This window comes from Abramis brama (assembly GCF_963993115.1).
Source record: "Abramis brama genome assembly, chromosome: 13".
Classification (NCBI taxonomy): domain Eukaryota; kingdom Metazoa; phylum Chordata; class Actinopteri; order Cypriniformes; family Leuciscidae; genus Abramis; species Abramis brama.
The window spans coordinates 23,326,300-23,350,730 of NC_139975.1; the positions used below are offsets into that span (position 1 = coordinate 23,326,300).

The 24,431-nt window shown below is 37.4% G+C and overlaps 1 protein-coding gene across 3 annotated transcripts in view; it reads left to right on the forward strand.

Annotated features, from left to right (window-relative positions):
• Window positions 1-24,431, forward strand: part of htr4 (5-hydroxytryptamine receptor 4) — a 116,773-nt gene that overhangs the window by 74,915 nt on the left and 17,427 nt on the right. The window contains exon 7 of one of the 3 annotated variants that reach the window (XM_084133173.1): window positions 22,311-22,395. The exons of the other annotated variants lie outside the window; for them this stretch is intronic. Coding sequence (XP_083989299.1) covers window positions 22,311-22,374 — 64 coding nt within the window. The 3' untranslated portion in view covers window positions 22,375-22,395. The remainder of the gene's footprint in view (window positions 1-22,310; window positions 22,396-24,431) is intronic. 3 annotated transcript variants of the gene reach the window in all.

Here is a 24,431-nt window from a genome sequence, read left to right on the forward strand (position 1 = left end):
AACAGCCACATCTTAAAATCAGTAACAAAAGACAAAAATCAGTAACAAAAGACAACAAATTGCCTGGTCCATAATCTTTCTTTGATTTAGAGGGCTTTCACAATAGCTCTTTTGGTGCTTACCCGGGTTTGTTTGGTTGATGTGAACGCTGTTTTCTGAACTGTACCCCGATTTAAAAAGGTGGTCTGGGGTACGGTTCATATGATGTCTGGTACGGTTTGCTGCTGATATGAATGCAACCGTACTACATTGTGGAAATTAACAACCCGATCTCACGGGAAAACGTACAAATTCTACGAGGTGGCTAATTCGTACGAATTCATACGACCTCACTCGTACGAATTCGTACGATTTTTGCAAAATCGTACATATTTTACGAATTGCCCAATTCGTATGAATTCATACGAATGACCTACCCCTGACCCCGCCCCTAAACCTACCCATCACGTGGGTTTAGACAAATCGTACAAATTCGTACGAGTGAGGTCGTACGAATTCGTACGAATTAGCCATCTTTTTATCATTCGTACGAATTCGTACGAATTGGTCGTGAGATAGCGTTGAAATTAACGTATACTTCAGTAACACTGGGACTGATGCACTGCAAGCAGAGAGAATGTATATCTAGTTTTTTATGTATATCAGTGTGAACACAATCCAGCGGGGGCAAAGGAGGTGGAGCAATCAAACTCAGGTTCGGGCCAAGCAATCAAAGTGTGAAATCACCCCTAAAGGTGTTCATTTTCAGTAAAGTAGAAGACTTCCAGATTGATTAATTTGCATATACTACTTCTTTTCATTGGTTGCTTGGTGTATTGGCTTGTATTTGCCTTCTGGTGGTCATTTGTAGACATTCTTGGAGCAACAGTCAGCAAAGAATAAGTCCATGTCTTGCTGTGTACACCTTTCACATTCACTGTCAGGTGTAGTGTTCTACTACTTCATCAGGCATTTCTAGTTTGCTCACCTCTTGACCTAACAACATTTACTCAGAAAACAGCAGAGCATGAACATCTGTATGTTGTAGCTTCTGCTGTTATGTGTCATGGGAACATAAACCCGAGCTTTGGTCATCTCAGTTAGACTGCACATCTGCTAGAACTCTTGCTCCCCATCTGCTTTATTTTTAAACTATTCTCAGAAACATTGTGACAGAGAAGGGTTATTGTTTCACTAAAAAAGAGCTTTTCTGTCCTGCAATATTTTGGCGTAAAACTAAGAAAGATTGTCTATCCCACTGTAAGTGTTGTTCATCCATATACTTTATCACAAAACTTTGTCTTGTCTCATAAAAAACTTTTGCTGTTTTATGCAGTTATCCAATATGTCTTAAAGGAGTTGTATATTATTTAAAAAATATTTATATTTTGCAGAGGTCCATTTCTGACATTTTTTGGAACCAAAGAACAGTTTATATTACTATTTTCTCTCGCTTTAATGAATTAATAAATGCTTCTGCTGTTAGGATAATAGTATTTATGCTATTGGGTTTTACTTGGCAGGAATGATGAGTAAATTTGGTCAGTCATTTTAACGAGGGTACAAGATTGTTTTAATCCTAGTGTGGGAACTCGCTCTTTATAAAAAATTCACACGTTCTCTCAGAAAAGGTTTTCTTCAAAAGGTACTAGTAGGGGGTTTTGCACTGGGTAGTTCTAGGTACTTAGTTCTAGGAACTAGCCACCAGGGTGGTTCCCCGAGAACTAATAGTTCCCCTAGGAACATTTTCCTGGTTGCCTTTGCACCGCCAGTAGGAACTCTGAAGTGACATAAGCCGTGCTTGTTGTTGTAACTTTTATTTTGATGGTGCGGCAGACATTTATTTTGACGGTGCTGAGAACGCCAGAGCCTGAACACACAGCGCTCCCATTCTCTGTCTTCATTAGTTTACGACCTGTTTAACAGTCCTGTCTAATACATTATTAGATAGAACTGTTATACAGAGAAAGTAGACAGTATATGAAAAATTATTAGCGTTTGCCGTATGGTTGATGCCCAATGTTGCTAGCTGAGCAGAAATTGCTTGGTCCAAAGTCGCGTTGTATTAAAGGTTCTCCTTAGCTTAAAGGTTGAGAGGTCTATTTATCACTGTTTTGCATGTGCGTAGAGTTAAAGGGTTAGTTCACCCAAAAATGAAAATTCTGTCAGTAATTACTCACCCTCATGTTGTTCCAACCCCGTAAGACCTTCATTCATCTTCGGAACACAAATTAAGATATTTTTGATTAAATCTGAGAGCTGGATCACTCCTCCATAGGCTTCTAAGACATTATAACTTGCTGGCCCAGAAAATGTATTAAAGACATCGTTAATATAGTCCAACCAGGAGTCTGGAGTCACTTGGACTATATTAACGATGTCTTTAATACATTTTCTGGGCCAGCAATTTATAATGTCTTAGAAGCCTATGGAGGAGTGATCCAGCACTCAGATTTAATCAAAAATATCTTAATTTGTGTTCCGAAGATGAACGAAGGTCTTACGGGGTTGGAACAACATGAGGGTGAGTAATTACTGACAGAATTTTCATTTTTGGGTGAACTAACCCTTTAAGTTTGTGGAGTAAATATAAAGGCTATAATCTGTGTGTGTACACAGCGTTTTTTAAAAATGGCGGGTGCTGGTGTTTTACATGCATTCGGCTAATCAGCGTACACTAACGTCACTGGTAGTTCCTATAGCACTGGTTTAGACCCTACTCTGAAGTAGGAGCTCATTTAGTTACTTGAGCGTGACACGCATTGAGCGTGACAGTCACTTATTTCGGTCTTTTGTCACGCACTCCCGCCACACATTGTGTTTCTCACGCGGAAAAACTATTTATAATATATTTAATATGCCACAGCACCCAAAATTTCTCTGGCCGCGCCGCTCTCACTATGGAACCGGCAGTAATCAAGCGCGTCTCCCCTGGAATTCTTAGTCGAGCCTGCCACTTATCAGCCAATCAAAAAAAAGAAAGGGGCTACACAATAGCCAATCAGAAAATAGCACTATTGTATCTGGCTAAGATTTAACGCAACAACCAATGAAAAAAAAAGCATATCCTGGAATTGTTCTCGTGATTCTGCTACAACGTCTTCCAAAAGTTTCGTTCACCCACAGAGGAAACCATTCCGAGCTCCGTGCATCACTTTGAGCACAGAGTAAGTCATGATCTCCTGTTTTAATGTTACAACAAATTCACAACTTGTTTGACACAAACAGTGACAACTTGACTGCTGTTAGAGAATGTTTCCCAGATAATTAGCATCAGTTTTTCATGAGTGTCTGTAACTTAGCCAACATTTTTACAGCCTGTTCACTGACAGCACCTGCTCAGAACAAGTAGTCTAGGCCTAGTCATATTTTCGTTATCACACGATGACTGACATATTGTCACATTATAAACATCTCTCTCTCCAAATAGGCTTAATAATTTTATTAGCACTAAATAAATTAAAGTGTATTGCATAGTCGATGTTATAGGTCACTTTTAAAATCATGTCATATTTTATCATTATATCCTGACCATGGATGCATTAATCATTGCATCTGTCTTTCAAAGATGTCAGGTAAAAAGCAATTAAGCTTGTCACTCTTGCCTGTCTTCAAAACTTGAGAGCCCTGCTGTAGTAATGTAGGTTACAATGTCGGTGGCATGTTGGTGGTGACTTCTCTGATAGAGGTGATGTGTAGATCAGAGGATGAGAGGAGCGAAAGATGGTCTTCGCTGTGAGGGGTCTGTGGAGGGGAGTTCCCTCTGGCTCTAACCACAATGTAGCATGTTATTTTTGATACAGCAAAGATTAAAGATTTAAGACAGCTGGTCAAATCCCTCAAGGGAAATCTAGAATGCAAGGATGCAACTTGTTATTAATGCAGCCAGACATGAAAGAAAAATGTACAATATGCTGAATGAAGGCCATAAAATACATTAATATGATGTAACTTATTGTGTTGTTGAGGAGCATACATAGTGGCAGTGTGCAACAGACCATTTTTCATTTCAAATATAATTTTTTTTAAAGATCATAGTTTACAGCATACCAGAGCAGTGACACATTCTTTTCTTTTTTCTTTTTCTTTTTTTTTTCAAGTAAAATGTACAGCATGACATAAGGCTATCTTGCATATTGGGTCACTGTGATTTTGCCTAGTAAGATCATTGAACAACATTCCTGTCTGAAAATGTTGTCCTAACCATATCCCTATCCTTAAACCTAATCCTACCCTAATCCTAGCTCTTCATTACAGCCAGTAGAATAGGAACTTCCTGGTTAAAATGTGATGCTCACATTCATTTACATGTATTTAAATGCTCACAAAGATCTATTATCAGATGATTTAAATAGACTATCTGGATCAGAATTTTGCAACGCAGCACTTGAACCATAAGTTTGTTTCCACCACAGTATAAAAACAAAATTAAAAGATAATTGCAACTTTTTTTATTTCAAAATTCTGACTTTTTTTCTCACAATTGCGCGTTTATATTTTGCAATTCTGACTTTATAACTCGCAACTGTGAGTTTATATCACGCACTTAAAGTCAGATTTGTGAGATGCAAACTCGCGATTGCGAGATTTTTTACATTTTATTTTTATTCCGTGGCGAAAACAAGCTTCCATATTACTAAGTCACAATTCAAAGCAGTGAAAAGAAAGCAAAAGCAATACTGTTATCAATAATAGATGAATGATTTATTTTTTCAATAATTTATAGTTAGAGTTTGGCATTTTTTATTGCTTTTATACACGGTTTATTGGTGACATTTAGTGGTAGGCCTGCTGGGAAGAGGCCAAATGAAAATATTCTGATACTCTGTCAGCAGCTTTCCATAAAGATCAGTGCTGCTCTGTTTGTCATATGTTTGGCAAAAACAGTCGTGGTAATAATGAGCACACTGTGAATATTGGTGTCTCTTCTCATTCTAATCATATGTTGCAAGTCTTTTAAATCACTTCATCAAAAGAGATCTGTGGATTTTGTTTCCATGGAGACTCCAATGGACTACCTCCATTTAGACAATGTCTTTGTGTTTGGCCATCTCACACTACACTTTGGCATAGGGAGTTAGCCATAATGCATTTGTTAGTCTATCATAGTTTCTGCATTTTAAAGAGGAAATGGAAGTTCTTCCTAGATGTAACACTCCACACGGATTAATCTGAAAACTGATAAGATACATGTTTCATATTTCATTTAAATTAATGAAGCTCTTTTTTGTTTAATAAAAAGTTTTTATTTGTATTTTGAGTATTTTCATTACAATTAAGTGCATTTCTGTATGTAATTTGTATTAGCCCACTCTAATGTATGAAAAAAATAATGATAATGGTAACACTTTACATGAATAAGCATGTACTAATGATTGAATTAATACTTACCTCAACATGAACTAATAAGTCAACACATTAACCTTAAATATGACCGGAGTCATAGATGGATTCATGCACGAATAAAGGCAACCTTAACTACATGTTAGTACATATATATGTAATGAATGTAAGGTTCAAAAGAACAGCAATTATTTGAATAATAAATCTTTTATAACATTATAATTGTCACTTTTGATTATTCTTATGTGTCCTTGCAGAATAAAAGTATTTCTTTCAAAACTATATCTTACACGATCACCCCAAACTTTTAATCAGTAATGCACATTACAGTATTATTTGTTGTACTGCATTTAAATGCTGATTTTATCAGGATTTTTTTCTCTCTCTCTCTTACAATGATAAATATTTTGTGGTAAATTTGCTTACTTGTCTTGAATCTTCATTTGGTTAATTTCTTCATTCAGGTTTACAGTGTATGTCCAGAAAAGCCATTTGCTATTTCCCTTATCTGTGGCACCTAGTTGGACATGGTCAGAATAATGTGTTTTGAAAGTGTCCAATGTCCTTTCTGCTTCAGGTCTCTCAGTGACCACTCAAACCAAATGATTCAAAGGAATGAGACACACTGCTGTCAACAGTGTTGGCCTTATAGGGACAGCAATTACAGAGTGGCATGTCACTGTCATTTCCATGTCACAGGCCTTATGTCCCAATTTACTGATATTTCTTTCTCCTTGTCTTAGTTTATTTAAAGGTGCTCTAAGCGATGTCACGCGTTTTTTAGGCCAAAACATTTTTTGTCACATACAGCAAACATCTCCTCACTATCTACTAGCTGCCTGTCCCCTGAACACACTGTAAAAAAACGCGGCCTCTGTAGACAGCCCAGGTTCCACAAACGGCAAGAAAAACAAACTGGCCCAGCCTGGACCACGAAACATAACAAACAGTAGCCGCGTTTCCACTGTCGGGCCAGGGCCGGGCCGTGCTAGAGCGTGCCAGGGCCAGTCGCGTTTCCATTGTCACTTCCGGGGCTTGATCGGGGCTTACTCGGGGCCAACGGCCAGGATTTCTGGCCCGTCGAATACCTTGGGCCAAAGCGGGCCAGCTCGGGCTAGAGGAGTGGTTACGAACAGAGGCGGAGTTCACCTGAGTCGGGAGACGGCAGCGCCGGATGATTCTGTTAGCATTAAAGACTTTTAAAATAATTTAACTCGCGTTCATGTTTGAATGCCTTCTGTTTGTGATGCAAAAGACTATGCGCGCTAACCGTTACCATAGTAAACATAGTAAACGCTTGTAAAAGATACGCATAGTAAAAAAAAACATAGTGAACGCTTGAAGAAATCAGACCAATCTTAAAGGCTATCACAGTCATGTTTTTATTTTATCTGTCAGTATAGCCTACGTCTCGTCTCTTTAAACCGGACTATCATAAAATAAAGTACCGGTAACTTTTTTTCCGGGAGCTTCCTCTGTTTCTCTGACTGAAAATATCTGTATGGGAGTCGAGAGAGTGCTAAAGCTCCTCAGGTCGTATGGCATATATTTGTAGAAATTATCATTCTTTCTAAATGTGATGTATCTATGTGTCCTGTAACTACCATATAAAGAAACAGACGCGACTGAAAAAGTAAGTGTGTCCTCTTTCTTTTGTGAAATAGACCTAACGGTAATTTATTTCTGAGTGACTAATGTGCAATTTTGACATAAATTAATTCATTATGATCAATGTATCACTTTTTATTGTAAACCTGTGGTAAAACATCGATGCTTGGGTTTTAAATATTCAAGTAAACAAAAAAATTCCAGCAAACGGCCGCTTTTATCGTGTTTGTTTTCCAGTGATTTCTGATTAGTTTTATGATAAAACTTCCATTTGTTGGTGAAATGATGGGTTAGTGTGACGTTGTTCCAGAGAGGCGTGTTACGGGCGTGTTTCAGTGAAGCGCTGTGGAGCTTCTGGCCCGACAGTGGAAACGCAGGCCCGGTGCTATTGGCCCGAGGCTATTAGCCCGGCATGGCCCGTTTAAAGCCCTGGCTCGCACTTGCCCGACAGTGGAAACGCGTCTAGTGTTCCAGCCAATAACCGACAAGAATGATTTGGGGGTGGGGGTTGGGGGGTTAGTGCGCATGCACATGAAGGGGGGTGTGGGGAGTGGAGGAGAGACAAGCATGAAGAGGGAAGTTAGCTAGAGGAGAGATGTCCTAGACAACGACAATGACTAATGTTAAAAATGTATATTCTTGGGGGGGATGGGGGGATGAGGAGGAGGGAGGGTCGAGCTAGCCTCCGTTTTGTTTGACATTACTTTGAACGTCAACAAGAAGTGACTTACATTTGCATTTATGCATTTGGCAGACGCTTTTTTCCAAAGCGACTTACATTGCATTTCAATGTACACATTTACATTCTTATCAGTTCTTGCTTTCCCCGGGAAACAAACCCATGACCTTGGCGTTGCAAGCGCCAATGCTCTACTGTTTGAGCTACAGGAAAGCAAGACTTCACCCAACATCGCTTAGAGCACCTTTAATTAATATTACTTTTAATTATTTTGCATTTTTGCATTCTCAGCTTTGATAAATTAAAGGTGCAATCGCTTAAACAAATACATGGTATTAGTATACATAATATTATTCAAATGATTCACCATATTTGTTTATGCTGTTATTACAGTTTTTCTGAATTGCTAAAACACTAAAACCCATTCTCTGAACCAAATTCTCAATAGTCTAAACAAATTTGGCGAATAAATCACTCTTTCTGTAAAACATTAAACAAGTTCAGGTAGTTAAAACACTGTTTGCAAATCTCATGCACTCTTTTTTTCAAAACTCTAAACACATTCTCACTCACTAAAACACATTTTGCACTGTGATGCACTTATGTTTAAAAATGCTAAACACAGGCAGGTGAAAGTTAAACACAACTGCAACACAGTTGTCATCGTTTACACACAATGACTCAAAATTGTTCATACTTATTTCTAATGATGTGACCAAACCAACTGTACATAATACAAGTCAGTTCAGAGTCCCACAATTTACTCAAAATGTTGCACTGAATGTTGATACCAACAATGGATGGAAACAATATAAGAGGGAGAGGAGGAAGAGGATGAGAAAGAGGAGATGAACAAGGAGGAAGAGGACGAGGAAGAGTGGTGTGGAGAATGTTGTCAAGGCTGGATCTGCTTTAGGGTTTTTCCCTCTCCCTGTAGAGATGACATTGTCTGAGATGTGGAGAAACTCCTCCGGCCGGACCAACATGAAGACATGATGCTGAAACAGATTCAATCTCACTGACCTTAATTTTGCAGTTGCACAACTCTTCTGAGTCTACTTTACAGTTTTTTTCCAATTGCTAACACACAATTTTGCAAATTAGGCTGGTTTTATCAAAATACTTAACACAATTCACAAAACCACTCACCCAAACTGCAAAATACCTAATATGTCCTGCAAAATGAAGCACTGCAACCAAAACTACATATAGCATTATCAAAATCAAACTTTTGCACGAAATGGCACACACTTCATTCATATTATCAGATTTTTGTCTAACCAACTACACACTTGGGCATAATGAAAAGTACTTTCATCTTTAGTATGCTTTGCCATAATACTAAAATAGTTCAAATTGTAGAAAATTCTTCAGATTGTTCACATGCACATAAATATTTGCAGATACACACACATGCTGTTTTTTTTTTTTTCCACCAAACAAGTCAGTGCAACATATGCACAGCAGATATATTTACATTACACTGAACAAAAATAGCTCACAAAAAAACAGTAAACTGAAAAAGACTGACGTGTTAACAACCATTGAGGTGTTTGGCCAGGGGGCACATGTATTGGCCAATTAGCTCATGTAGTCTCATTTTGAATGGCAGTGTTTTGAAATGGCAAACGTGTGACTTTATGTCAGATTGTTGTGTCTTATGCAGAGAACCGTGTTCAGTGCATTTAAAAAGTGCCATTTTGAATTGCAAAATGTGTGTAAAGCAGAAAATGTGTTCAGACTTTTGGAGACTTGAGAAGAGGTTTTGCTCTGTGTGTCAGTTTAAATAATTTTGCTGTGCATGTCATTTTAGTGTGTTAGCAATTGGAAAAAACTGTACTATAACATGCTTTTCATTTAGAGTTTTTTTATTGTAACAATTTTGGCTTTTGCAGTTAGGTCACTGTATTTTCACAGTATACAAGTGGTGAATATACAGACATTCGATAGGCCTGCTATTCAATATTCAGTACAATACTATACTTGCAGTGGATACAGTATTGCCAGAAGAGTCAGAGGTTCTTAGCCTAGAAATCTAGACGCACCCAAGCGGCAGCAAATTTTATTTTGCAGCCAGGGTGGTCTAGCAACTCTCCGTTGGCTTTCGAGCTGGAAAAACCAAACTCTAAATTTGTCAGGCCAATCACATCGTGTATAGAGTCGGCGGGCGGGCTTAACATAATGATGACAGAGTCGCGACGGTTCCCTGCTACTTGAAAACAAAGAATGGCGGCTGCTGCTGGCGAACAGCGCTCTTTCGAATCGGCTTTGGCCGCGACTCTGGAAGACTTGGAGTTAAGCTTTTCTTTGAGAAAAGAACAAAGAACGGCACTTAAATCATTCTTAAAAAAGGAAGATGTGTTCGTAGTTTTGCCGACCAGATACGGCAAAAGTTTAATCTATCAACTAGCTCCGCCAGTGGGAAAACGCTCTGGTTGGTTGTAGTGCTGTCCTATTGCGTGCAGAGGGAATTTGAAAGACAACCGTTTATCCCGCCCCTCGGATTGAGCCCTGCCAATGGTGAGTTCCCAGATGTGGGTCTGGCTTGCCAGGCTAAGAGGTTCTATGAATGTGATTTGAAAATTTGGTTTTGTGTTTAAGGTTTTGAGAAATTGAGTGATGGTTTCAAGAAATGTGTTTTAGCAATTCAGAAAAACTGTAAACTAAAAATGAATCAAAAATAATTTTTTGAGGGAGAAATACATATATTTGGATTACTTGTTCATCAAATCCATCTTCATGTATAAGCAGCTGTGCTTCAGTTGCTTCATCAGCTACAAACAATGCAAACAGGATGTTTGCTTTAACTGGTGGAGACTGCTGGTGCGCTATGAGACGTGTGATCTTAAAAGCTTTTATTCTTCCCCAAACAAATCCAAACGTCATCTATTATGGTTAAATACAGAAATCATTAGTGCACCTTTAACTAAACAATTAAAGCAGTCCAACTTATATCTGCTGTTGTGATAGAGCAATTTTTTCATACTTAACTAATACAGATAGCAGGAGCGTTTCCTTGTTCACTATCAATATTAAAAACCAAGATATTAATAGTACAGTATACAAACACACAAGATCAGAGACACTGGCTGTTCACCCAGCTTGAACAACGAATCCACAGATGTTTGAAAGTCTTCAAAGGCCTCTCCACCAAGTTGTTATCTAAATATGTCCCAGTGAAAACGGGTCCAGATCGGGCTGTGCAAATGACTGTAACGGCTCTTCAGTGTGTCCTACCGCTCTTTGTTTTTCACAGCCCTTTGGAAACCAGCCCAGGACATTAATCGTGGAACTGTTTCCAAATGGTGGGGCTGTCAACATGTTAATCTGGCTGATAAACATTGGAGTGAAGTATGTTGGGATTTCAGGGGCTCTGCCGGAGACGCTGGAGGCAGGAGCTGTGGGACAGGCAAATGAGTTTAGGGATCCAGGCAGATTAACACAGACGACACAGATCTAAACACAGGCCTGCTGTCTTCCGTCTTAATTATTTAGTAATTCACCCGCAGCTCAACATGAAGATGTTAAACTCATCTGGGCAATGAAGACTCCTCTGGGTTCTGTCTGAATGTCTGCGTGGCAAGCGTGGACTCAGGTCTTGTCAAGAAATTATTGCTGATAAAGATCAGCACTGTAAGGTAAATGGGTCAATGACGTAATGCTCATTTTTATTTCGCCTTGATCTATTCATTTATTTAAAATACATAAAAAATTTATACAGACTGTGACTTTAAAACATCTCTTCTACATCTTAAAATCAGCCATTTTAATTTATGTTTTAAAATATATTTTTATATTTTTTACGGCCCAGAGATTACAGCAGGCCCAATATTATTATTAAACATTTGTCCACCAAATTAAAGTGTGTTGTAATATCTGATTATTTTACTTTATGACTTACATATCAAATTATGTATCCAAGAAAAAAATAAGGGGGAAGCGTGTGTGTGTTTGGGTGTTATTATTGATTATAATCTAAAAAGCACTGTTTTTGCAGTGTACTAAACAAAAACAAAAATTGTCTGTAGTGTATTGCATATTACTTCCCCTGTGAAGATGTAAAACATCTGTATTTATTTTGTATACTGTATGTATACATACATTAAGACTCTATATTGTATATTACTTCCCCTGTGAAGATGTAAAACATCTGTATTATATATACTGTACGTATGCATTCATTAATACTCTACCGGTAATTTGTTTTGTGGAGTGTTTAATGCATCTGTCTAATAACTGGCATCAGCTGCATTACTTTAATTAATAATCAGTAGCGATGTAGTTCAGGCATTAATGACTGCTGTTTAATGCTTGTCCCTTGAGCTGTCATAGAATAATAGCAGGGTTTCGTTTGTAAATCCTAATATCATTATTTTTCATGTTCAGCTTTGGTGCAGAGAGTACACACTACAAATGTAAAGGATCCCAAACACACAGATCAGCTATTCACTTCAAATTGTTGTGAAAAGATCTCAGTTTTCCACAAAACATTTTTTCCCTGTTGTGTTATTCACCTTAAAATTGATTCGGCTGTTTAACTGAAGCACATGCAGAGCAGAAATATTCACTGAGTTTGCAGCACTTGCTTTAGAAACTCGATTTAGTAAAAATGCAGGGTCATGAATGCCTAGAAATGCTCCAGGGTCCTGATCTAACATCAGCACTATTTTTTGATCTAGTGGATTCTTAATTGTTCTTTCAGTAGGACTCAGGACAAGAGCACACACACCTGATTCAAAATAAATGGCAACTTTTGTGTGGGTGATTTAATGGAGGCCAGGCACTGCAGAGAAGTAAATGTGATGTCTGCTGCTCTGAGAGGTTTGTGTTTGTGTTGGGCTGAGGTCTCTGGCTCGTACCGCATGTCATAAATCACCCCTATTAAGAATTATATGTGAAAGTTATGGTTGGCTTAATGAGGAAGCCCAATCATTTCTGACAGACTGCATCAAAATCCATCCCTAAAATAAACTCGCAGAGCTATTATATATGAGTCAATGGTGCGACAATCATTATTCAATGGAATTCATACAGACAGTGGCTTGAATAGTCATCTTTTATGATGAGCATGTTTTCAATTTCTGAATTAAAGTAGGCCTATGTGTAACATAGTCCACTGAAGGCGAGTTGAATTTTATTGAAAACGTTAACAGATACAAAATCAACAAAAGACTTTACAAAGCGTGAATTGGCTTGACTTTACTTGAAATAACATGAACTAAACTTGAAACATAAAACATTACACTCACCAACAATGGGTTACACGCCTTAATATGGCCTTAATGGTTAATGGCCTTAAAAGTTAAAAATGGCTAGGTGATGTAAAAAGAAATCTCATTAAATACTGAAATTCTTGAAAACAAAATTTTGCCATTAGTAGTTTGCCATGGTATTATTATTACTTCTTTAAAAATATGAATTGAAGCAGTTTTTTTTTCTTCAAATATTACATATTGATAATTACAGTTTTTCTCGATTGCTTAAACACATTTCATGAAACTAAGCCTCGTATTCTCAAAACTATAAACACAAATCCATAACGTCTCACCCAATTCCCCAAACATCCTATTTTCAGGTCAAAATGAAGCTCTACACTCAAAACAGTTCACTCTTGCTGAAAAACCAAACTTTGCCCTCAGACAGGACACACAAGCCCTCAAAATCACACACACTACAACATAGTCTAACACACTGGTGCAATAAATTCAAAACAACATTTCCAAAACTGGTAAGTTATGTTGCTTGTGGTTCCCCCCATCACAAACCTTTTCACATGATGAACACAAAAGACACAACCAGTGGATACATTGGCACATTTTTATTCATACACAGAAAACACACACACACATTTTTTTTTTTTCCTGTTTTTTTTTTTTTCTGTTTTTTTTTTACTCTCTCCTCTAATTTGTTTTTTATATTTAGTTACAGTAAGATGTGTGTGACCAACATATGACAGTAAAAGAGCACACACAAACCATATTCTAATATGGAATTCGAATTGTATTAGATTGGTAAAGAGTGTTGGTCGTGACAAGAGAGTCTCCACTCAAGGATACAATATGATGGATACGTCTAAGAATGTTCCACATATGGTTGAAATACCATCATTTGCCTAGAAAGATAACATTCTGGGAGTCAAGACTATAAAGGCCCTCCCTTCACTGTCACACTCTGCAGCCACTCTGTGTGACTGTACGACTGCTGGCCTTTTCTTGCAAGAAAATAAACCTCATCAAAGACTATTGGAAATGTTTGTCTCTTATTCAGTGATAGAATTTTGTTTGCCACCACACCTCCCTGAAGGTTCTCAAGGCGACGGTAAAGCGACTCAAATTTGGCCTTACTCGTAGCCGAGCCTCCCTCATAGTCACACCATTGACTAACACATGGGCAACTAGAGTGGCTTGAATTTCATCTGAGACTGCTTGTCTTCTTGTCCTTGCCCTTCCTCCTCCTCATTCTTATCCCTCTTCCTTCATGTCTTTCTGGATCCATTGTTCCAAAACGCAATAAACTGATTTGGGCCCTTTTATATATCTATTGAAGGTTCTGATTGATGTGTGTTAAATTTTGACTCTTAGTGTTTCCACTTGGGTAATTGTGTGCTAACTGAGCTGAAGCTGTGCTGACTTGAGTGAACAATTTTGAATGCTAGTGCTTTCTAAATGACAACATGGTCTAAGCAATGAGAAATGAAGGGATTTGTGTGTAGAGTTTTGCAGTGACAGTTCAACAAATCTGACTCATGTGTCAAAACAGGGAATAGTGTTTATAGTTTAGGGAAATGGGTGTGCTTTTTGATAAATGGCATTATGGTTTTGAAATTTTAGTTCAAAAGCCTGGTTATAGTGTTTAAGCAATCGAGAAAAACTGTAATATTAATATATCTGTCAGGTCCGGGTTGAGAAAGAAGACAAGCCAAGCGAAGTACAAAAATAATAATGGTTTATTAATAGGAGGTAACTCAAAACAAACATGAAACAATGTGCTGGTGCACAAACAATAACTGACCAAGACAGACTGAACAGAGAGAACTAAATACAGACACTAATGAACTATAACGAGGTGAGGACAGGTGACACGGATGATGAAGACGATGAACAGGTGGGTAATTGAGGGAGTGAGTTCAGGTGTGGAGACAAGGAGGATTCTGGGAAGTATAGTGAACAGGACGATGACAGACGGTGAATGTGACAATATCTATATATTAATATTATTTATCTATACATATCAATATTAAATATAAATAATCAATATGATTGATTGTGATTGTCTGTCAAATCATAGTCAGTGTGGTTAGATTTTAGATTTTTTTAAATTATTATAGGATTAGTTAGTCAGATGGATAAATTATTTATTAATTGTATTAAATTATTTATAATATTTACTATATATTTATTATCTAATTTTTAAAAAATTATCTAAAGTTTTACATTTCTAATATATATATTGTGTAGTGGTCAGTAAATAAAAACAGTATGTTTTGTTTTTTATTTGAAAATGATACAGATGCTTTTGAAAAATTTACCAATAAAACCAATATTAAAAAAGGATTTCATTCCTAATAACCTAGCACACACATTTATAGGGAGATTTTTCAAGGATTTCACCTTCCCAGCAGCCTAGACATCCGTATTTGTCATTGACCCATAAACTCATTATGCACTGAACACATTAGTGGTTTGTGAGAGATGAGGGCATTGAGCTGTATCTGAAATGGGGTCTGGGGAGGCATGAAACCTACATACACACAAGCCTCTGCACAGTCTGCTGGTATTCACTTGAGATATCAATCGTTCAAATGTCTCATAGGGCACATCACGATGAACCAGTCAGCACATTTCAGTGACAGTCTGTTTAAAAGCCATCTTCTTCCTGAAAGATTAGTCCTTTCCTCACCCTGACACCCCATCTAGATAACAAAACTAGACCAATCTAGGTATAAACAACAAAGCTGTTCACACTACAAGTTTGTGATTCATTGATTTTAACTGAAGTGTCGCTTGTAGATTACACTAAAACCTAGTGCCCTTCCTACCTAGCATTTTAAGTCATCATATTGTAGAAAGATGGGTCGCATAATTGTAGTGTTGTTAGCTTAGCATTATGCTAATGTTAAACTCAATTGCTATCAGCTGAATCTCCCATGCGCTTCAGGGAGCAATGATCTAAATCTTAAACAGCAAGGCAGCTAATTAGGTTTTGGTTGTGAGAAACTTTGCCCTGTGCAAACTTTAGCACACAGTGTGCGTGCGAAACAAAGTTTAGCTACATAACACCCGGGTGGCGCTACTAAAACCAACAGCAGTTTTATGCGTTAGCTGCGCTTGAGCTGCAGTGATATATGAGTTTCAGTGAGAGACAGATTACATGCATGTCTGCGCGAGTAAGTCCTGTCTGCAATGATAGAAGTGCGTTTCACGGCACAACACGCAGCCAGTGCCGATGACAGCTGGCTTTTGTGCTCGTCATCAGCTGTTCAGAAGCAAACTCAAAACTCAGTCTAAGCATTACACTTTTACTGATGCCAGTTCAAATTCATGCCTCATATTTTAAAGGTATAATTATTGTCTTCAGCCCCTATAAAACCATCAAGCTTGCAGTGTTTTTGCCTGTAACATTATTGATGTTTGACCCATGGAGTTTATGAAGGGAAACTGTTAAAGATGTTTTTGATGACTTTAGCCGTGGACTACACAAGGCCCTTTCACACCAAGTACTTTATAACGAAAACTGTAATGATAACTATTAGGGGTAGAAGACATGGTGCGGTATGTACCTTGGATTTGGGGTCACGGTTCGATAGCAGTTTGGTATAACAGGAAAGAAAAAAAACAAATCCCCAATGCTAGGTTTATTTTTATTTATTTTGAACAGACAGAAGTGCAAATTACAATTTGTTTCAGCTAGCGGCATTTAGTCCCCCCTGCGGTAGTTGGTGCAGTACAGCCTCCTTTAGTGTATTAAGCACTAAGTAGTAAACAGAATGCACTCTGAAAAAGAGTATTTGGTATTTGGTCACAATCAGCTACAAAACTGAAAAGCATCTCTTGTGTTATAAAAGTACAAAATAAATAAAATAATGAAAAATAAAACTTTTTTTTCTACCTAGCTTAACAACTTAAAACATACTAATAAGAGTAAGACATCATTCAAAACTGTAAACTATTTTTATTTGTGTACACTCACAATAAAAACATAACATTGTGCATTTGTAAAATAAAGAAAACAAACAGGATGCCGCTTTCTGCCATCCTGGGTTCCTTTCTGTGAAGTTTGTGGAGCATGTCACAAAAATGAAGCGAACCTCAGTGTATAGGCTACTTAGCAAACCCTTGTTGCCATATGAACCCATATTTTGGGTTTTTGCATAGATCGTTTCTTCTTCTGCTCTTTTTCCTGTTGTGGTGTTTAGCAAACAGCGTTGCATTACTGCGTGTAATGTACCGCCCTCTTCTGGATTGGAGTGTGGATCGCCTGTGACTGACTGTATTCATTGTCTGACTGTATGCGCCGAACCGTGACACGGTTTGGAACGAATACATGTACCGTTACACCCCTAATAACTAAATTAGCGTCCACACCAAGCGGCAACCTTCCAGTCTCTCTTGAAGCCAACACGGAAGTGACTTAAACTGCAATTCATCGACTGGCCGCTAGAGACAGGCTGCAAAAGATAGTCAATCCCATAGACCCCCCATGTTAATATGCCCAACTTTACAGCAGAAAAAAAAAAATGTTTACAGCCTGGTACAAAAAGTGGTTTTGGTCTATATAGCTAATTTTACCATTCAAATGTGAGGGGGGTGAATTTTTTTATAACTCATCCGTTTAAATTATATTAAGCCTTAAAGTTGTGCATAATTAAGGGCGTGGCCGCTTGAGTGACAGATGGATTGCCACTGCTGTCACTACTAGCCGTTTGTCTGCTAGCCGTCACGTCACCTCAGCAATCCCGCCTCTTTTCGTTTATCCGGGAATGACGCGTGGTGACGCACTGCCAAAATGGCGCTGGCCGCCTCCGCCCACTTTAGGCTTCAAAAATGCTCTTCAGAAACCTATGGGTGACGTCACGGACCATGTTTCTTTTACAGTCTATGGTCCACACCAGCATATGATAACACTCTGTTTAAGCTGTTATAAGTGCAAACTACAGTTATGTCGTCTGCCGTTTTAAATTCTCAAGCTCTTTAAAGCCAGATGGATTCTGAATGAAAAAGCTGGAAAAAAATCTTTCTGAAAGTGATTTCAACAATATCATTCATCTGTGTCGTTATCATTCATACATGTCGTACAAGTTACAGAGGGTCGGCGTAAATGAGGCCATCGTATTGGATTTGCATTTGATTAAGTATTTTCCCGCTCTTGGGTCTGGATTTTGATGATAAGCATATGTTATCTTGGATGAGCGATCTCTCACTCGGGACAGGATGTTTTCTTCAACAAACCTCAGACTGAAACAACACCACACATATGTCAGCTCTTACCAATGTTCAGACGTAGACGAGCCTCAAGTGCTTTGCTTTTTGAAAATAAACTTCCTCGAAATGAAACAAGGACTGACAGCCAGATCAAACAAAATGCCCAGTGAGAAGGAAGCAATATCTGTCATTTTTAGTGAGTTTTTTTCTGATTGGTGCTGTCAGTGCGCTAGTGCTAGCAAGAAATGAGATTAACTGTGTGCACACTTCACCACATACTCCTATGGCTTTTATAGTAAATGATTAAACTATGTGGTTATGAAACTAGGTTTGTGCTCTCACTGAAATTTGGTAAATACATGTTATGGATTCTTATTTATTAATTAAAATGATTTAGGAAAATACCTTGACCGTGGTCACATTTCCTCCAAAAAGGCAACCAAGAATTTGTTAGAATGAACTAATAATGAACTGCACTTACACAGCATTTCTTAATCTTTGTTCATGTTAATTTCAACATGTACTAATACTTCAACACTACCCTCTGGGGACCAAGCTGTTTTTGGGGTCCTTGAGATGTTCTGACATGCCTTGACATTTGTGCTTTTTTCAGTTATTTATAAACATGTTAATGGCAAAGGTGTAAATTCACTCTATATAGCACAAACAGGGCTACCATAATATGCGAGCAACGTGTATGTAGATGTTTGTATTTTTAAGAGAATAATGTTTATGCGTGGTTATTGGAAAAAATTTAAATGAAAGTTGCTGAATTAAGACCACAAAACACATATTAAATATGTGTCCACAAGACTTTTGACTAATGGATGTTGTCCCTTTGAGTTCTAGCTTCAAAATGATGTAAAAATAGTCTTGCTTTATCATTCACAAAAAAAAAATACATTGATTTAAATGGTGTAAAACAGGTTTTGCTTGGAAAGCCAATATGCGAGGGGGAGGAGTAGTTTACACCTTAGATTATGAATGTCCCACCCACTCTGCATAATTAGCCATTCACTCAGGTGTGAAACTGACTGAGCCACAATGCAAGGACAAAAGATGTATTTAGAAGAAGACTTATATTGACCATTTAAGATTTCGCTTACATCTCTCTTGTAAATATGTTTTGCTATTTTATTAAAAATGTTACAATTACAACAATAATTACAATTTCAACAATATTTCAAGTGTACTCTTTCTTTGTAAAAAAAAAAAAAAAAAAAAAAGATTATAGGCCTACATTTTATCATATGTATTCATTAGTTTGAATATAGCCAACATTGGAACATCTAACATCTTAGTCTATGAATTTATTTTTGACAAAAATAGTATTTTTTTTGCAGTTTAATACGTTGCTTATACAAATACATTTTATTTCAACATATTACAGTCGATTTTTACTCATCTCAGTAGGCTATAGCAAAGCAGTTTATTCTTTCACACACAGACGCGCGATTCATATTTAGGCTAAACAGTCTTTACAAATATGTCCCCTTCATTCATCTCACAGAAAGGCGAGTAATATTATAGAAATGCGATTCATCTTTTTGCGGTTTACATAGGCCTACGTTATTCCATAACGTTATTCCACACGTGAGAAAAGAAAACAGCCTACCTCACTCCTCAGCGGAATCTGCTCCTCATTTCAGGAGATATTGCTCCTCATCAGCACTGTTCTGAGGAATATTTTCTCCATAAGGTAGGCTATAATGTCTCACTCGTGAGGAGTCGCGACGCGCTTTGTTTACAGCTGATGTGGGCGTTTCACAGCTATGAAATAGTTCTCAGAATTTGCGTTTGAATAGCACACGCTCTCCGGGGAGTGGTCACATTACTGTGAATTAGGTCGTAATGAGCTCGACAGGAGTCGCTCTCTTTTTATACAGATTACAGAAGCTGAGAATATTTGTTTTTTATATAAATTACTTCATTTAAAAGATGCGATCTCAAGCTTTATGCCCGTGGGTCTGTTTGCCTGTTTGACTGAATTTTCGCGGAGTTATAGATCATTTTCGAACGCGTTTCAAATGGGAGTTTACTGACAGAGAGAAGGCAGAAATCGCATCATGTTAATTTTTCTTTATTTGTCAAAAAGCAAAACACTTTATTTTTATTGTGAGTATACAGAAAAAAAATAGAAACTGAACAGGATCGATTGATGTATTACACGAAAATGAAAGATCAAAATTAACAGAGCATTTAGTGTTTATTTTCATTGCTAAAAAAAAAAAACGAGCAAAACGCGCGGGCGTTTTGTGAACTAACATGAACAAACAATGAACAGCTGTATTTTTATTAACTACCATTAACAGAGATGTTAACTAATAACTAGTGTTAACTAATGAACCTTATTGTAACGTGTTACCATTTATTTATTTCATGCAGTTTTAGGGTGAAGGAAGACATGCTCTCGACAGGCTTTGTGAGACCATAAATGAAGATCTACATACCATATCTTCTTAATATTATTACTCATTTGTTCCTGTGTAGTTATTCATTATTGACAGAAAAGTAGGTGTTACCGCAATATTTGCATACTGAATTGTGATCGGCCATACAGTGCAAAGGCAATGTATTGAAACTGGTTTTGTTTTTACTGAAGATGTGACGTCGGAGACGAAGGAATTTACAAGTGCACCTTCAGAGTTCTTATATTCATACTGCCGGTGTGCATCACTTTTTATTACACTTGGCTTCAGGTTTCTGCAGGGAGAGTTGACTTGCACTATTTATTGATGCCAGACTTTTTAAAGAGAGGAGTTAGGATTTCATTACAGAGGTCTATAAGTCTACGCGTCAGCACTGTTTGCTTTAACGCGCACATATATGAATGGCGTCCTTATCATCAGCTTGGGGATTGAATGTTGATCCGTAACCTTTATTAGAGGCAGCACAGTGAGTCATGAGCATCTGTGTTTGAGTAATTTATGTTATGGGCCTATTATGAAGCCAACAAAGAGGAACCATAGATACTGTGTATTTTAAGTGCCACCTACTTAAAACCCGGAAAAGGGCTGTGTTTACATGGTACATAAAAGCCATGGCAATCTGTCAAGTTCTCATTCATTGAGAGGTGTTTACTTTGCATAAAGTGGGATAAACTTTATGCCAATGTTTTTCATATCTTATTAAGGGATATAGTAGCACTCGTTTTTGTTTTGTGTGTGTGTGTGTGTGTGTGTGTGTGTGTGCGTGTGTGTGTGTGTGTGTGTGTGTGTGTGTGTGTGTGTGTGTGCATTGACACAAGTTGACCTTGTTGAGTTGTTTTTCATGAGTAGCAAATAGTGATGTATCAAAGCTGTCCCAATTTGTTCACCGTCATGCCCAACCTAAATTGCCTTGCATGTGTTTTGGTTGTTTGTTTATAGTCTGTTCTATATATATATATATATATATTTTTTTTTATATATATATTTTTTTTTTTTTTACTTAATTTATTACAATAACCTTACACTTTCTCAGCTAATAAACTTAGAATACAGCATCATTTACAACACCCCAAAGAAAAACACTTTCTTTTGTTACAGTGAAACAGATTTTTCTAATTATAACATATTTCTCTCTCTTTCTCCGTGTTTTCTTTCAATATCTCTCATTCTTGTTTTTGTAAGCTCATACTTGGGGTTAGGACTTTTTAAATCCCTAACCCAATACCAATATTTACTTTGTAACTAGTTCTGTATCATTCAAGCTATGTTACTATTCAAAAGTTTTTTGAGAAGTCTGTTATTCTCACCAAAGCTGCATTTATTTGATTAAAAATACAGTAAAACAGTAATATTGTTAAATATAATTACAATTTAAAATAACTGGTTTCTATTTTAATATATATTTTTTTAAAAAAATGTAATTTATTCCTGTGATGCAAAGCTGAATTTTCATAATTTTTTGCATAATGGTCAAAGACATCCATGTGTGTGTATTTACATATAAAACTGATGTGAGAATGTGTCCTGTGTGAACGGCCCCTGTGAATTGTAGACTTACTGTACTTTGACAGACTGTTCAAATTCTCACTCAGATGTTTATGTTTTCCAAATCAAAAAGTCAGAAAGTTTACACAGACAAGCATCAATGTCTGTATTGCCAATATAATCCTCAAACCTTCTATTTGCAGTTTTAATTCTCCCTCCTATGGTATTTTTTGTTGTTTGAAAGTATGCAATGAATCAATCCGGATGGAAATAACCTGCGTTCCCTGTTCTCTCCTCCTGTTTCTTCCTCTCTGTCCTTCGTGTGTCCTGCTGCCCTCTGCTGCCCCCTGTCCTCCTCTCCTCCAGCGGCTGCTCCTCTGTCTCCAAACTGCTCCTCTGGTTCTGCAACACTAGGCCTGTTCCTGTCTAGTGCTTTGTGGGGAGTTCTCAAGTGAGTCCTTTTCACACTCCACACACACTCTTTTCTTTCCCATCACTTCAAGGTTTCTTTCAGCATCTGACTTCCCCTCATATTCTTTCAGCATGGCATCTGTCGTCTCCATTTAAAATGCTTAATGGTTTGTAATGCGTGTGTGTATTTGTGTGTGTCCTTTATGTATTTGTAAATGCAGATTTATTCTGCGCTAGATACTTCTTCATGCTTTAGTGAGCCAATAGTGACGCTTTCATTATTCAGCTTTTTTTGTTTGCCGCTGCCGCTGTGAACGGCGGTTCATTCATTCATTCTCCTGCACAGGTGGATCATATCGTGCAATCCAATTATCATGTTCTTTATGATACTTTCAAAAGGTTGAAATAATGTGTTCTTTTAAAAAGTCTCTATTAATTACTAAAGGTAAACATCACTTCTGATAGAATTCACTCTGAGGGTTAGGGGTTTGAACAAACTCCTTATAACACCTCAAATGATATCAGACCTTGAATGATACCTCGGATTGTGCTAAGCATGTTTATAGTGCAGTAAATATGCTATGGGTACATTGCTTTCAGTGTAAGTCTCCTTCATGCAATTTACACGTGAGAGTGATGAAGAAGCAACATCACAACTGGCTGAATTACTGTAAAATTCAGATGATATGCAGTTTTTCTCAGATTTCAGACATAGCACTATACAGTTTATTAGTCTTTTGTTTTTAAAGGCACACTATGCAGTTGCCCGTTTTCTCAAACAGCGCCCCCTAGAGTCGCTGTGGAGTACTTATATTTAACGTTACTGTCGTAAATACCACTCACGCAGAGCCGTCTCTGCACTCTTCTAACCACGCTTTCTTCGTTTTCTTCGTCGACTCTGCCATGATTCACGTCTGAAATGCGTGCTAGTGTCTTCCATAGAGGCTGCTTCATATGTTGTTGATGTATGTGACGTCGTGCTGTAAAGCAAGTCGTGATTAAATAATCAAATGAGATGAAGTACCATTTATTTGTAAATATTCAATTCACTGGATTTTCACAAAAAAAAAAAAATCTGTAAACCATTTATAGAACTTTATAATAAGGTTAAAGGGATGGTTCGGAGTGAAATCAACCTAGGGTCCTTTGCACCATGACCTCGAGCCAAACACCACCCCAGAAGCCTTTTTTCCCTTGGTTGAACATTATTACGTGTTCGAGTGTATCGACGAATTATAATTTTTTCCGAAGTGTTAACAACTTAGTGTTAACTAATAATTGTTGCAAACTGGTACTACTAAAAAAATATTAGTGCTTTCCTGGAACTGGGCGTTGTTACACTACATCCTTATGCATCGCTTTCTGCCAGGACTTTTACGGGCTTTTCCCAAACCACTGAAGTGACCTCGACGTCCGGATTAGCAGTAACATGAGCCGCCAGGCAAGTGTTATTTAAATAAACTCCTGATGTACTTACAAACTTTCCAATGCCTTGTTTTATGAGTACAGAACCTATTTGTACTACTGTAGAAGTTTGGTACCATTCTGGGCATTATTAGTGGGGTAATTTACGAGATACATCATAGGATCCATTAGCGCCTGCACTAAGTCATCCGGCTGATTCCTCTAAATAAGCTCTAACTTTAATAATGTTCGACCAAAGGAAAAAAGGCTTCTGGGGGGGGTGTTTGGCTCGAGGTCATGGTGCAAAGGACCCTAGGTTGATTTTACTCCGAACCATCCCTTTAAATTTGTTAACATAACTTAATGCTTTAGATATCATGAAGTAACCTTGCTCAATATTTTTACAGCATTTATTAAAAATATATATTTTTTAAGAAATTAATACTTTTTATTCAAGGATCAAATGACAGTAAAGACATTTATAATGCTACTATAGATTTCTATTTCAAATCAATGCTGTTCTTTTGAACTTTATATTAAGCAACACAACAATTTTCAACACTGATAATGATAATTAATGTTTCTTGAGCACCAAATCAGCATATTAGAATGATTTCTGAAGGATCATGTGACAATGATGCTGGAAATACAGTGTTGCATCACAGGAGTAAA